This window comes from Prunus persica, chromosome G7, assembly GCF_000346465.2.
Source record: "Prunus persica cultivar Lovell chromosome G7, Prunus_persica_NCBIv2, whole genome shotgun sequence".
Lineage (NCBI taxonomy): Eukaryota > Viridiplantae > Streptophyta > Magnoliopsida > Rosales > Rosaceae > Prunus > Prunus persica.
Genome location: NC_034015.1, coordinates 20,716,636 through 20,732,249, shown reverse-complemented (window position 1 = coordinate 20,732,249; position 15,614 = coordinate 20,716,636). Strand labels below are relative to the sequence as shown.

The following is a 15,614-nucleotide window of genomic DNA, read 5'->3' as shown; positions in this document are numbered from 1 at the left end:
ACATCTTAATTTTGATTTAATCTTCCGAAATAAATAAATAAACTAACTCTTTTTTCTTGTTAGAATAGAAAATAGTTAAATTATTTGAATTTGGGGACCTCCCAAAACTCATCCTTTAAAAAAAAAAAAATATTTTAATCTTAATCTATATTTAAGATGCGCTTTGCTATCTTTGTTTAGAAATCAGAAGGAATAGTAAGCTTCAACATGATTTAAGTCCAGGAACAAGCATCAAAATAGTAGAGCAAATCATTCTTCCAATCTCCATAGTTCCTAGAAATATTTGTACTAACATATCCTTGGTCAATTGAACCATCATCAATCTGGCACAATACATCTAAAGATTTGCTAGGCATGATGGATGGCAATTCCCAAAGTATACATCAAATATATACAAAAGAGCACACCACATCAGTAACCTTCCAGTTGGTCATTCATGACAGCATTGCACTCCAACATTTGCGAAGCAAATTTGTCTCTCGGATTGTGCCATATGTTTATACCGACGCATATCAATACAGTCACGAGATTAAAGGAAGAGCTGTGAAGAGCTGTATCCAGTCAGTACATTGTCCAGTTATCAGTCTTCATTTCCTCCTTAAGTCTGTTCAACCATTTCAGTTCCGGTCAACAGATGCTTCTCTTCCTCCTCAAGTCTTTCCAACCATTTCAGTCCTAGATCACATCCCCCTTTCGCAGCAATGTGGAACCGTTCTCTTGCCATCTCAATGGGATCTGTTACAAGGCTTTCTCCATTCTTTCTTGCCGTTCTGGCCAAAGAACCCCTCTTGGAAACAAACTTCGTCACAGATTCTGGGATTTCAACACCTAAGACATGCAATTATGCCATTAATTGTATAAAAATCTCACAAAATTGGGAGAGGAAAAATAAATTATGGGTGCTGCAAGCAACCATTATTTCCATATGAAGAATCTCCATATTGAAAAGTGAAAATGGATAGGAAATGACTTCGGCTGCCACGTTGCCATCTCCTATGGTGGAATGCAGACAACTCAAATATAGCCATGGGATTTGTTTGACCATTGGCTACATAATATCTGTGTTTAGAACTATTTTATTTTCTCAAAAATAGGATGATCACCAAAGAGGACCTTACAGTGAGTGAATCTCCCAATCACCCTTCCTAGCCACTAATGGTGGTACACCATCTATGAGTGCATATCATCCCACATAGAATTGTGCAACCAAAAATGTCATGTCAGAGTCATGATTGTCTATTCTATGGATACAAAATGTTTTTTTTATTTTTAATTAAAGAAAAAAAATCTGGAAATAAAACAAAAGAAGCATGGTTGGAAGAATAGACCTTGAAGAAGAAGAGACCCAAATGCTATAGCTGCACCAGCATGCCCCTGCATGTATTAAAAGCAAGAACAGTTTAAAATGGTACAATAGTTGAACATAAGATGAGGTTCCGCATATGTATACACAAAAATTTGTAAAGTTTTGTTTTTCGGAAATATTCAGTCAGGTTATTCATACAATGCACCAGTAATTATCTATGCAGTTGAATTCCCTTCAATTTTATTTTATTTTTTGGCATTTGGATCATGAAACTTGGCACTTGTTTTGCAAATGGAAGAAAGAGGCTGTTCAAGCCAAGAAAATGTGAAAAGTTTAAGTACATATAGTTAAATGACAGAATAATCTATCAAGTACATCTAAGCCTTCAGAATTCACCATTTTTGCCCAATGAAAATCTGTAACTAATAAAACAATTGTTTAAACAATGTCAAATTTTATGACCATTACTTAGTTTCCACCAACATGCATATCCCTCATTGATGTTCCATCACTGAAACAGGGAGCAGCATTTACCTTGTCTGATGCCCTATGGAAACACCATAATGCGGAGGCAACATCTTTCTTCACACAGTCCCCCGTCAGATACACGGCACCCAGAAGATAAAGAGCACCTGGATGCAACTAGAATATAGCAAGCTCAGGTAAGGATTCGAAACAAATTTCAGAAGCATTAAAGTTTCTGCATTATAGAAACATACCTGGTCAACAGCCTTCTCCAGATAATGGAAAGCTTGTTGATCCGATTGGACGTGTTCATTCTAACCAAAACCGCAGCCAGAAAACATCACAAAGTCATTGTATAGGTAAAAAGTGAAAAGGAGAAAAGAAAGACATGTGATAAAACAATTGGCAAAGCCCTAATTTAAACCAAAAGAACAGTGTGCTAGTAGGGGAAGAGTTAGGCACAGGAGCCATTAGAGTGCATGCAAGACTATTACGGTACACCTTGGAAACATAAAATTAATACTCAGAAAGCTAAATCAATCCACACAACTAAAATTCTCTACTTCAAATACAAATTGCTTCATCAGGGCATACCTCAACTCTAAGCTTACAACCTAGTTCATACTGTGCATCCGAATCACCCATATTCGCCGCTTCAACTAACAAAGCAGCTCCTCTGTTATGACAAAAATGGCAAGAGCATCAATTCCATGACCTCTTTTTCCTTCATTCCTTTCTCTCTTTTTTTCTTTTCTCAAATGCTGATCTAGATGTCTGGTGAAAAATTACAGAGTAGTAATATGTATGGCAACTATCAATGAGTAAAAGGATTAAGATAGTAGACTTACATAGCTCTGCAAGCACCTGGGACATGGTATTTCAAATGCAATTTGGACAACCAATACCTGGCATGGGTATTTGAGTTGTCAGCTTCTAGAGCCAACTCAAAGTTCTCCTTTGCTGCCTGATGTTGATTCAAATAACAGAAAGAGACATGTTAATGCATAATGTTAGATCAGAAAACAAATAATTGTCTCAATTTCACTAACAAAACCATAAATTCAGAACTGGGTTTTTGTTTTTGTTTTAATGCATGGAAAACACAACTATAAAGATCCATACACATTACACACCCTTAATAGAGGGATGAGGCGGCTATCATTGAGCTCGCAATAATCGATAACTCTGTCCACTTCCTTTAGAGCACTCCACCCTTTGGCTATCAACTCCATGGCCTTCTTGTTCCTGCTGTGCATTTCTCTCTGAAAATCAAATGAACAAAAGTAAGCAAATGAAAATATAAATAAATGATAATTTGCCGAAAGTAGCTTCGGAAAGTGGAAAATATGTACGGACCCGTTGATTGAATTGAGATACTCCATTGGGAGGTCTGAAACTGAGCTTCTTCAACAGCTGCCTCTGCATCATCATCTCTGTGTGTGCGAGAGCGAGAGAGAGAGAGCGCTAGCGCAAGAAGGTTGGAAAGAATGGTACAAAGCCTAAAAGCAGTTGGGCTTCGGCCCCATTGTAACAAAAATAGAGGCCCGTGGACCATGGTTCATGGGTTGGTCCATCAAATCCTATAAACATCTAAAATAAGAGTAATGCTAGGCTTATCACATTTTTCATACCATAATTGTACTACCTCTCTAATGGAGGTGGAGCCCACCAATGAGTAACACTTACCACATTTTTATCCCACATTTCTATACCACATGATGTGACATGTCCATATTATATGTCACATCAATTAAATCAATGAAGTGTATTTTAATTAAGAAAATTAGAAAAACAAATACTAGAATAAATCATAAAAGAAAAGAAAATATTTAATAATTTTAATTGATGTGGTCGTCCACCTCAGTTGCCACATAAGATGGTATAAAGATGTGGTATACAAATGTGGTAAGAGTAGCATTATTCGCCCACCAATACAATGGGGCCCACCTCTATTAGAGAGGTGGTACAATTGTGGTATAAAAAATGTGGTAAGCCTAGCATTTTCCCTAAAATAAATACTTCTCCTTTTCTTTTTCAATTAATTTATGGTAACCATCCACTCTTTATCATTTTAACACTTTATAATTGTTCAAAACACTTTTCAGGAAATGTGAAAATAAATTAAAAAAACCTTTAAGATAATATATTTGGGTGAAGTTTAGAACTTCAAAATAATTGAAATATAAAGAGCTACTTTATATACTAGTTGGGCATACTGCGTATGCCATCTTGTATATCACTTCTCTAATAGAGGTCGGAATCCATCTCTATTAGAGAGGTAGCATGACTACAAGAGAATCTGAATTTGAAGTAGTGTATATATGGGGAGATGCACTCTAAAATGGCTTTGAAGTCAATTACCATATTCAAAACTAATATTTAATACCAACCAAATAAATCAAGGGAAAAACCATAAATCAGAGTATAATAGTTGATACTAGGGCTAATAAAAAGCTAATATAAGTTATTAATAGCATAATCTGAGCTTTTGCATCCTCCTCCTCACTGACTTCTAGAGGCATACATATTGTATGGTAGAGGGCCGTTTTTGTTTAAGGTATTGGATAGCATGTTCTCTTGCATACGCTTCCTCATTGACTTGTAGGTCATTGCTCTCGATTCCAGTAGGCCAACACCAAAACCGGACAGGATTTATAATAATCTTCCCCTATGCAACAACATTCATTTTCAAGTACATGACATGTTCAACATAACATTCATAGCCTCGGTACCCTGAAATTTCTACTTCCTTGAGGTAGTGATGGGGGCATTTGGCAGTAGATTTTTCTATTATTGCTGTCCTCCAATCGGGTGTTCCGATACCCAACTGCACCGCACCAAAGAAACAACGCTTTAGTCACAAGAACTAGAAAGAAAAACCCTAATTCCTTTTTCTTCTCCATTTTATACTTTGGTAATTTATTCAGTTCAACAATAATATTTGGTAATTCGTAAATAATAGAATGAAGAGAAATGAAATGTACGTATCAAGTAATGCATGCATAGCATACCCCAAATTTTAGTGTCCGCATGTAAGGAGCTGCCTTCATGAAAGAAGCTGACCGACCAAGGGACAAATAGTAGTCTGCATCGACTAATAATTGCAAATGCTTCAGATTTGCTAGCATGGGAAATAGATGATTCGGATTGTACACCTCCAACAAAACCCAACCCACCAAACCAAATGAGGAGCAAGTAAAGAAGAAAGAAAGCTGACACATGAGATTATTTACTAACCGCTTCTCTGATATCCAGCTTCAAAATCTCTAGATGAGAAAGACAGGATGAAAGTTGGCTGAAAGCAAACTCTATGAATTCACCATAATCATTGCCTAACTTGTTAATGGCTACCTCAACAAGCCGCGCTACATTCTTGATATGCAATGGTACCAAAAATGCACAAAAAACAAATGAGACAATGTTTGCGTTAGAAATCTCAATGTTTTTGAGTTGTTGACAATATTTTATCTCCAAATGTTTCAATGCGATCGCTCAAAAAGTGGATAGTTGGACAATAAGAACTCAACAAGTTCCCCGGTCACAGCAACATGTCGAAAACGAATAACTTTGAGGGACTTGAAACCAATATTAATATTATTATTGTAATATCCACCAGAGGCTAGGCTTGGAAAGCCAGAAAATTGGTGCTTCGAAGCAGATCCCTTTTCCATTCCCAATAGTTTGTAGGGAAACGCATAGTCATATGGACTGTAATTCACCCATTCTGCCAACAAGTCCAGCTGAAGTACTTGAACTCTCTTTTCCATTGCAAATTGAATCCATTTATCAATGTCACTTGTAAAGCCCTTGTCTAGAAAAAAGATAACCCGGAAACGTTCAATGCTTCGGCCTCTATGCTGCTCCAGCACCCGATTCACCCAATTGACGTACTTACGGCCTTCTTGGTTTAGTATATTTTCATCAAGTCTATAGAAGTAGTCTAAAGTGTTACGGTCCTCAAAGTTAACAGCGTCTAAATTGAGAGTCGTAGTAGATGCCCAGCCCAGACACACCGCCATCGCCTAGAAAGGATACGGGTCGCTGCTGCTTCCTTTAGGGTCAATAGTGACAGTACTATACTAACAACAACTTCATGTGGCAACTTACTGATTCGGTCCTCCTCCTCCGCCGCCACCAATTCCAAGTCGTGCTCATCCCCAATTCCTCCGACTTGATTAGTCAAAAGCACGAGAGAGAGAGAGAGAGAGATGACAGGTAAATAAATGAAAGATAACCATTAAATTAGGTTGTCAATCAAAACTAATTTGGCATCTCCTATATATTTGGGGTTGATAAGAGAGAGATGCACTCTAAAAATGGCTTTGAAGTCCATCACCATAGCCCCCACACACAACACAAACACAATGATAAAAATTAATTAACAAAAATCTTGTGCAAATCTATTGACCCAAATTTTCACGTTTCTTTTTCATTTAATAATAAAAATACAGAACTGGTGCATGATGTTAGCGTGGAGACGCTGAATTCCAATCAATCAAACCCAAATCCTTGACCAGGCCCACTTCAACAAATATTGTGCCAACTGGAATTCCACACTTGGCATCGTCACCATCCTTCGATTTTGACAATCCCAAAAGGCACTTGTTGTAATGTTATATAAATGACGTCTTCAAAATCATAAATTATTACTTGTGTTATTTGTTTCGTTTACTCTTTGGCCAGTAACCTCGCAATAAGACAAGGTGGTGTTGATAACTTCCAAGTACTTGAATTATGAAGGGATTCAAATGGTTAGGGTTGTATGTATTTAGTAGATTATCGCTTTTTTTAATAAGAAATTTTTTTATAAAAAAATTGAAAAAATTAATTATAATTTAAACTAAATAATTCTTTTTGAATTTAACAATGCGATAGTCTAACTCGTTTACAAAGAGGGAGTCAAATTCGGGTGAAGGGGCCGACGTACACAAGATTTTTTGTTGGAAAGCAAATTATACAAGTCATTGACCACACAACTCTATTAAAAAAAAGTCATTGACCAGTGGCCACATAGACTGAGGCGGTGTCCTAAAAATCAAATACGAAGGGTTACATCATACATGTGGCAAAGATAAACGCCTGAGGCGCAAACGTTGCGTTTGAAAATTAAGAGGAAAACTCGGAAGCTTGAAAATAAAGCAGAAATGGGAGGGGTGAAGAACATCTGGAACGCCATGGAAGTAGCTAAGCAAACTTCAGATTGCTCCACCTCTCAGATCCATTCTTCTTCTCTATCCGTCGACCCTTCGCTTCCCCTCTCTCACATCACGCCTCTGATAATGTCAGTTTCTATCTTTTTCTTCATTTCTAGGGCCTCTTATTCATTTTCTGTTGCTTCTTCAGCTCTTCCCTGGCCTTTATCTTTATCTTTTTATTTTGTCTGGAAAAAATTTGTTCGATTTGAAATTCTGTTTGGCAGATGAGAAATTGCGGGAAACGAAGAAAAATGTGATATCCAGGATTCCGATTTTGTGTTGTCTTTCATTTTGTTCTGTTTGATCGGAAATCAAACGGGGGCTGGATCCTTTAAAATTTATCATTACTTTTTAAATTTATGTGTTATGTAATTTGATTTTCAGAGAGTTGTGCAAGGATCTATTTAAGAAATGGTCAAATTTGGAGAATTCTCGCTTCTCTGTTGGGACAGTTTCTGGTGGCATCACAAATCTATGTGAGTGTTTTCTTTTCTTCTTCTTGTGTGCTATAGTTGGTTTCTATAAGCTAAAACAAAGTACGGGTTCGCAATAAATAGCTCATTATGTGAAATTAACTTTACTTTGATTTCCTTATTATTCAATCAGTTTTTGTGAGTCTTTTAGCTGTGGTGCACAACTGAATTAGTGGTCGTTAATACATGCAGTGCTGAAGGTGACTGTAAAGGAAGAGAATGGAAACGATGTGTCTGTAACAGTCAGATTGTATGGGCCTAACACCGAGTATGTCATCAATCGGGAACGGGAATTGCAGGTAATTTTGTGAACTTTCATGGATTTATTATTATTATTTTAGTATCTTTCAGTTATATAGGTGTTGAGATTTGTTCAAGGATATGAACATATGAACACTTATAATCTCCGCTGTGGTCCGGTTGGGTGTTCTTTTCTTTTCAAGTTTTGCTTATTTTATTGTTATACTTCTTCGTGTACTTGGATTATGCCCCATTTACAATTTTTTGAATGTAATTGTCAACACAAAAATGATGTGTTTCTGTTTATGTTTGTATGAAATTTCTTTCTAACTATACTGATTGTTCGTCTTAACTTAGTTTTCTTTAGCTTTTACATTATCGATGATGTTTTACTAGCACAATTCACTTTGTAACTCCTCACTGCATATTGTCTTCAGTCAATCAAATACCTCTCGGCTGCAGGATTTGGTGCAAATTTGCTTGGAGTATTCGGGAATGGGATGGTGCAATCTTTCATCAATGCCCGTACGTTAATCCCATCAGGTAACTTTGGTTATATATTCTTTCGATAAGTAGAGTATTTTATCAAAGAAGTGCAAGAAGGCGCTTGCATGTACCCAAGATGTATACATAATTCAGAAAATGAAAATCAAATAAACAAGAAAAGGAGTTCTCTGGTTGTATGTGACCATTCAAAAAACAGACAGACAAATTTACCCCACTAAATATTCTACCCTTCAAAAGCTCTCCTTGTCAGACCTATGGATAATCTCTTGGTCAAGTCTATATTAAAAAGAGCCTCATTTCCAAGTAAATGTTCTTGAAGGCAATTTCTTCAATCGAAACTAGTATACAAGCTTAGAGACAGAAGGTCAATTCCATTGAAATAAATTATACGCATTTTCAGGGTTCTTGGTGAACTGAATCTGTCCATTGACATGACTTTTAACTTCTTCCCATCTCGGCAGACATGAGAAATCCGAAGCTGGCTGCCGAAATTGCCAAGCAACTATGCAGATTTCATCAAGTGGAAATTCCAGGTTCTAAGGAACCCCAGCTGTGGAATGACTTGCTCAAGTTCTTTGAGAAAGGTTTTCTCTTACGTTATTTTCAGCTTCCTATATTTTATGTCCTACATCTCCTGTTAGCTAAATTGATGTTAGGTGAAGGGAAGTGGCCAGATATTCATTGGCAGGTTTACTATTCCATATCAATTTTTAAAATGAGTTCATATCTGTAACTTTTCTCATGATTGAGTCACCTCCTTGTTGCAGCCTCTGCTCTTGAATTTGACGACAATGAGAAGCAGAAATTATATAAGACCATTTCATTTAGTGAAGTTCACAATGAAATTATTGAGCTGAAGGTAGCCTCCCCTATCATAGTTTGCTTGGTATTTCTTGTTGCTGGCTACCTTTCTATCAGTTTTGATAGTATCCAGATGATAATAAATTGGCATAACATGATCTGGGGATGGCAAATGCAAAAGTGTTCTCAACGATGATGTGTTGTTGAAAGATAAAGGAGTTGTGTATTTATATGCATTAGAAAGTTTGTTGGTTTCAGTTGTCATTTGCTGATTCTATCTTGATTATATTGTGTGATTCGTTAGTGAACTTTATCCATATTTTCATATACATCTCTCCTGAATATGGAACAGGAATTGACTGGCCTTTTAAATTCTCCAGTGGTTTTCGCTCACAATGACTTGCTTTCTGGAAATATAATGGTTAATGATGAAGAAGGTATTCCACTTTGTACACTTCATTTCACCCCCTCTTATTGTTGACTCGTGAGAAGTCACTTTACCTTCTATATGATGTTCAAGAGTTGTCAAAATTCAATTACCAGATATCAGTTTGTGATGGTTGCCTAGGATTCTGATTGGTGGTGCCCAAGATGGTCAGAAATAAAACAGTGATGTTGGTTTTGGTTCCTCGTGCTTGAAATGGTGTTTGACATGGATAGGGGAGAAAAGCTAAAATAGATTCAAATTCTTGTTTCATCGGCTAATTTGGCTTTCCAATTTTTTCCTTCTCAACTTACAAAATGAAACTAATATTGTTTTTTGCTGTTTAGCTCTTTACTTACACTGCTTTTCTGATGAGTATCCAGATAAACTCTACTTGATTGATTTTGAGTATGGATCATACAATTATAGAGGCTTTGACATTGGGAATCACTTCAATGAATATGCAGGCTATGAATGTGACTTCACCTTGTATGTTTTCTTTTTCTTGTTTTATCTCCGTTCTTTTCTTTTCTTTCAAACTATGGCGATCACATGGGATGACCTTTCACCGTTGAACATTATGTCAATGCAGATGCCCAAATAAGGACGAACAGTACCATTTCTTGAGGCATTATTTACAACCTGAGAATCCACATGAGGTATGTGAAGAATGGCAGAGTCAATTTGTATGCACAGATTGAAAGATTTTAGTATTGGGTATGCATAAAATGGGTTTCAAACTTTATAAATGTAGGGTTTTTCTTTGATTGTTATTTTCCTATTTTCCATACCAACAGGTATCTGAGAAAGATCTGGAAGCTCTCTATGTTGAGGAAAATACATACACGTTAGCCTCACACTTGTATTGGGCTTTATGGGGACTAATCCAGGTATCCCTGTTTCTCTAGTTTGCTTCTCCTAAAAAACCTTCAAATTTGTATCACTAAATATATTACGATCAATCGTGTGTAGGCAAAGTTTTCTCCGATCAACTTTGATTATCTTGGTTATTTCTTCCTGCGATACAATGAATTCAAAAGGCAGAAGGAAAAATGCTTCTCGTTGGCAAGATCATTCCTCTCACGATCTCAGACATTAAACATGCACGCGCAAACATAGGTGCCTGGATGTGATGGATTTGTAGGGAGATGGATTTTTATTTTTATTTTTCGCTTGTTTACCAATGTTGTAATATATTCTTTTGTAGCCGTTTATCAGATGGAAATGAAAACAAACATGAACAAAATAATTGGCATTTAGGGGCTCCCTGAAGCTTTGTAATGCAGAAACTTGTGTATCTGATTTGTGCAATTTTTTTGTCTTCAGTTCATGTACAACAGTATTGAGCATTCTAGATTAAATTCTTTATAGCAAATGGCAACTAACTTGTATATCATATAGATAAATGAACACAAGAAGTCCACCACCTATCACATTTCATGGTACACGAGAAGAGAATCTATACCAATGTACTTTTTGCGTCCACTGCATTTCATGGTACACGGGAAGAGAACCCTGTCATCCAACATGGCGAAACATTACATATGTAGTCCATTGAATCCTGAAAGTTCCCGAAAAAACATACAAACCAAAAGAGTGAACCTTTCGAATTTGATACAATTTACAGTTTCTAGGCTTGAAGAACCTGGCAGTGAACTATGTGACTTTTCAGGCGGTTCCTGCCAGCGAGGCTTGACCACAGATTTGTGACCAAGGTCCTGAACTGCCCTCTGCCTGCTATAGTTTCCCATAGATGTTCAGCACTTGCTCCACCAACATCACTGGATTTCGAAACATCAACCAGTGAAATGCTCATATTATTCCGGATGATGCAAAGTTTACCATTCAGGGGAACAAGGGAAGCTGCCTCCAAAGCCCTAGAATTACCCAAATGCATCTTGCTGTCGATATGCTTGCCCCAAGAATCAGTCGCTTCATCATAAACTCTAAGTTTGCAGCCATCTTTGCAGTCCAAAGCATAGAGATGCCCATTTAAAGCAGCACTTGGGTTCCTCCAGCCTGCAACCATTCCGTCATACACAGAGTACCAGCTGTCATTTTCTGGTTGGTAGACCTCACTCAAAACTTGCCGATGAGACCCTAACCCCTTCAAGAACCATTTGCCTTCATAAACAACCCCAATGAAGGGCACCATTGCAGTGCTCATATCTGAAATGAAGGACCATCTGTTCTTGTTGGGATCATAGACTTCAGCTGATCTCAAGGACCGATGCATCCCCTCATTCTCCCCACCGGCAACATACAAGCAGTTATTAATAACACATGAGCCAAAAAAATGCCGCCGCCGAAGCATATCTGGGGCACGGTGCCATTTATTGGTCCTGGCACTATAGAAAATGACTCGTCTCATTGATCCTTTTAGCGGGTCTTTTCCCCCAAACAAATAGAGGTGACAGCCACTGAGTACAGCACAACCAAACCCAAGGGCTTCAGAATATTCCTTAGGGACAGGAGGAAGGGGTTGCCATAGCTGGTATACGGGGTCAAAGGCATGCCAGGAGATTTTCCCATCTCGATCTCTCTTAATTAAATATATCCATTCTTCTGCAATGCCAAGGCTCTTACGGAGGGAGTAAAAGAAGTTACCAACCAAAAGACGGTACCATCTTTTGCAAACCAGGCGGAGCTTACGATGCTCAACTCTTGGGACCCTGATTAGGCAAGCAATGGCAAGATCATCTGGAAGTCCAGGAAGTAGAGGGGACTGAATCCGGCTACCGTCACCACGTGAAGGCTTACTCCTAGTTGGATGAATGGAGGGTTTAATGTCAGGCTGAAGACAGAGCTTTGCCCCTGGGACATACTTTTTTGCTCCAGAAACAGTTTTAAGGCCAGCATCTACTCTACATAAACATGCTGTTGTATCAACCTGCAAGACAGATGTATATTACTTAAAGACAATCAACCTGGCTGCTTTACTCTCGATTTACAGCAACTCAACTCGATGCACTATGTAAACACAGTTTCCCTGGTCTTGTGGCAAGTCATTACCACGAGGGAGCAGGTGGCATGGATAATCCACCCCCCACACCACCCCCTCCCCAAAAAAAAAAAAAGAAACTAACATGGGGGCTTAATTAGCTCTCATCAGTCTTTCCTCATCTTGGGAAAATAAGTAAAACTGAATTAGTGAAACACTCAACCACACACAAGAATCAGACAATTCGAAAATGTGAAAGTCAAGAGAATTCGAAAATGTAGAAGTCAAAGATGAAAGCTCAATATGGCATATGATTTCAGTTACCTATGCCAGGAAGCAAAACATGAAAATGGCAGAGTAGTTGAAAAATAAACTTACCAGCGGAGGCTGTATCCTTCTGTCCATCTTTTCTTCCCCTAGGGACTTGCCAAGACCAGATTTTGCCACAAGAACTCCACCTCAAATATCAAACACCAATCTCTCAATCATTATGACCTGATTTGAACATAAAGAACACGCAATGCCTAACTCATCAGAAACCAACCATCGCCATCAGAACCTAACTAAAGTTCAACTCCAAAATATTACCCAAATCTTGAACTTCACTGCAAATAATCTTTGATTAATCCTCTAAACGAAGTAACCTCAAGATGTCCTTAATCCACCTCCAGTGGTCAAAAGCCCATCTGAGTAGAACTCATAGTTGACCAAAATCAGCTTAAGAATCACAAGCCGAAACCAGTAGAGACACAGAAGCCCTGAACCGGAGTTAAACCCAATCGGAAACAACGCAAGCCTGCCATTGTTCACCTCATTATCATCAAAACCAGTCGAGAATCAAAAACCCAGTTTGAAAGGCCTCAGAAAATCACACGCCAAGACCTCCATAGAGAAGAATCAAAAACCCAAAGATCTCATCTTTTCAATAAAAGATGAAAAGAAAGAAAACGCAAAACCACCAAATGCGAGACAGCACAAGACTAGGAGGCAAACAGAGCACTGAAGGAATAGATGGAGACCCCCATAACCATTAATCTTCAGTGGAGTTTAGGGCCCATTCACCTCAACGGCACAACCTACCAAGCACAAGAGTGTGTTCAACAAGAGAGAGAAAGGGAGAAAAGGGAAACCTAAACCATTAAAAGGATCACAGAAAGAGAGAGGCTTTGAGTGATGACGATTGGGTGGTTGCTTCGTGAAAGAAATTGAAGAAACAATTCACAACCAAAGATTGGAAGTTAGCTTTTGTTTGAGACTTGGGGAAAGAGAGAGTGGGAAATGCGAGGGTCGAAAGCTCGTATTTGGTTCCACCATTTTCAATTTTTGTTTGTTTTTTTTTCGGACGAAGAATATAGACAAAGATTCAAAAATAAAATATGATGTGCCCCAGGGGCCCACAACTCACAAATCACAACACAACCCCACCAAATGCCAAGTGCTATTTATTACACAATATTTTCTAGCATATGTGTTACGTTGTGTTGTGTTGACCCACCGCCTAAATTTATCATGAGCCTCCTACTCCACCAAGGGTATTTTGGTCCTCTTGTAAGTCATTTGCTTGGTGATGACCAGAATGGGTCATGATTTTCTTAGTGTGATTGGATTATGATAACAAGCTTATTAAATTTGTGCTCCCATTTTTCTGAGTAGTGATTGGATTATGAGAAGTGTTGAGAGATGAAATGTTGGGCAGTAGAAGGGTTGAATGAGAGGAATCAAATGATATCAGTTCCCATGTAAGAAAATTGGAAATATTTTAAGTAATTATTTTCGTTTGAACTGTGAAAATGATGGCTAAGAATTCTAATAAAAGCTAATGTAATGCATGGGTTAGTGGTTTAAATGGTTAAAAGCATGCACTTGAGTTGTTAGGTTCAATTTTCTTTTTTCTCAATATCACTTATATTAAAAATAAATAAAAATTTATGTACAAATAATAGAATAATACGATGATACAATCACATATTACAATATGGATAAACAATATAATTCATAATATACCACGTAATCATATTACCATATTATTCTATAATCTCTCACTATACTATACTGATACTAATTGGCATAGACAAGACTTTTTAGCATTCAATCAGAAAGAAAAAAGAAAAGTGCATTAAGGTCCCAAAATAGTTGTTGAAATTTCCAATTCACAGTCTTTCAAAGATTTCTAGAAGGGATATGTGCCTGCCTAACACCACATGAGAAAACAAACAAAACAGAAAACATTTCTTCTTCCACGTCTCTGTTATGTATCTCACACCCCATTACAGCTACAACTACAGGATCTTTGGTCCTAGAAATCTTTGAAAGTTTCAAACCATGTATTTGTCTAAGCTTTGCTTGGCTGATTTGTTTATTTCTTATTATATTTATATATAAAAATTAAACAAAAAAAGCAAGATCATTAGCTCAGACGTCTTTTTGTTTTGAATCCCATGATTGGGAATAATCCAAATCATCCAAGCAAGAGGTGAATTTAAAAATCCCCACCCCACAAACCAATCTTTCTTTCACAATTTCCAAAAGTTTGATGATTTTGAATTAGTTAGTCCTATTTTGTAGTTAGTCTCTCACCATCCTCTCTTCTCTGATGGGGAAGAATAAGACTTTACAATTAATATTTAGTTGGTATCTACCTGAACTGCTTGACCTGATGAAGCCAGGGAAGAAAAAAACAACAACAACAATGACTGATGGGAAAATTGAAACCTTTCTTCACTCCACAGCATCAATCTTGTATAATATATTGAAACCCTTCCACTCCACAACATGTAAAGCCATGTGGGATTGCCTGAAAACAGCTGCCTAAGAAATTTCAATCTTATCGTTTTCCAGAAAAGTCAGCCCATCTTTTGCTTTCATTCAATCTCGTGCTAGAAAAACAAGTCGTTTACGATAAATAATAGAAGATCGCATGACCTCACTTTCTGCTCCATCCTATATTTTCCTCTAGCTCAATTAGTTAAAGAGTATTTATCCATATATTCGATATTCTAAGTTCGATTTCCCTGTCTCTAATATTGCTTTGTATAAAAATAAAAATGTGAGATATCTATTGGGATTGGAGTTTCGCTATCTTGCACAGTTCTATAAGGTTTTTTATTTTTATTTTTTGGAATTTCCATGTGATCCAAACTGACCAATTATTCTGAGCACTAAGTTGAGAGTTGAGAATGATGAGACTGACCACTTTTCCTTTTTGAGGGGGATGGATGGATGGATGTTGAAAGATGTCTTTTACCAACTTGGGGGACAAGGC

The 15,614-nt window shown here is 37.4% G+C and overlaps 3 protein-coding genes across 3 annotated transcripts; 1 reads left to right on the top strand and 2 right to left on the bottom strand.

Moving 5' to 3' along the window:
* LOC18770499 lies at positions 180-3,257 on the bottom strand. The gene is made up of 8 exons (XM_007202356.2): positions 3,128-3,257; positions 2,905-3,033; positions 2,620-2,735; positions 2,366-2,447; positions 2,026-2,085; positions 1,841-1,948; positions 1,329-1,374; positions 180-828 (listed from the first exon to the last, which is right to left on the bottom strand). The coding sequence occupies exons 1-8, from the start codon at positions 3,200-3,202 to the stop codon at positions 599-601; spliced, it is 846 nt and encodes a 281-aa protein (XP_007202418.1). The 5' UTR covers positions 3,203-3,257; the 3' UTR covers positions 180-598.
* LOC18769210 (probable ethanolamine kinase) lies at positions 6,794-10,748 on the top strand. Its single transcript, XM_007202085.2, has 11 exons — positions 6,794-7,052; positions 7,351-7,442; positions 7,632-7,738; positions 8,117-8,222; positions 8,648-8,770; positions 8,954-9,045; positions 9,340-9,424; positions 9,795-9,900; positions 10,004-10,070; positions 10,209-10,301; positions 10,384-10,748. The coding sequence occupies exons 1-11, from the start codon at positions 6,916-6,918 to the stop codon at positions 10,528-10,530; spliced, it is 1,155 nt and encodes a 384-aa protein (XP_007202147.1). The 5' UTR covers positions 6,794-6,915; the 3' UTR covers positions 10,531-10,748.
* Positions 10,787-13,715, bottom strand: LOC18769655 (F-box/kelch-repeat protein At1g55270). Its single transcript, XM_007202067.2, has 3 exons — positions 12,941-13,715; positions 12,731-12,847; positions 10,787-12,301 (listed from the first exon to the last, which is right to left on the bottom strand). The coding sequence occupies exons 2-3, from the start codon at positions 12,755-12,757 to the stop codon at positions 11,042-11,044; spliced, it is 1,287 nt and encodes a 428-aa protein (XP_007202129.1). The 5' UTR covers positions 12,758-12,847; positions 12,941-13,715; the 3' UTR covers positions 10,787-11,041.

Bases quoted from the DNA above. Each gene is read 5' to 3' on its own strand.
- LOC18769210 (XM_007202085.2), top strand. From the start codon at position 6,916: ATGGGAGGGGTGAAGAACATCTGGAACGCCATGGAAGTAGCTAAGCAA. The intron at 7,739-8,116 runs GTAATTTTGTGA...TATTGTCTTCAG, and splicing joins ATCGGGAACGGGAATTGCAG to TCAATCAAATACCTCTCGGC. The intron at 8,223-8,647 runs GTAACTTTGGTT...CCATCTCGGCAG, and splicing joins CCGTACGTTAATCCCATCAG to ACATGAGAAATCCGAAGCTG.
- LOC18769655 (XM_007202067.2), bottom strand. From the start codon at position 12,757: ATGGACAGAAGGATACAGCCTCCGCTG. The intron at 12,302-12,730 runs GTAAGTTTATTT...TCTGTCTTGCAG, and splicing joins GAAGGATACAGCCTCCGCTG to GTTGATACAACAGCATGTTT.
- LOC18770499 (XM_007202356.2), bottom strand. From the start codon at position 3,202: ATGATGATGCAGAGGCAGCTGTTGAAGAAGCTCAGTTTCAGACCTCCC. The intron at 2,736-2,904 runs GTGTGTAATGTG...AATCAACATCAG, and splicing joins GCCTCATCCCTCTATTAAGG to GCAGCAAAGGAGAACTTTGA. The intron at 2,448-2,619 runs GTAAGTCTACTA...TTGTCATAACAG, and splicing joins CCAGGTGCTTGCAGAGCTAT to AGGAGCTGCTTTGTTAGTTG.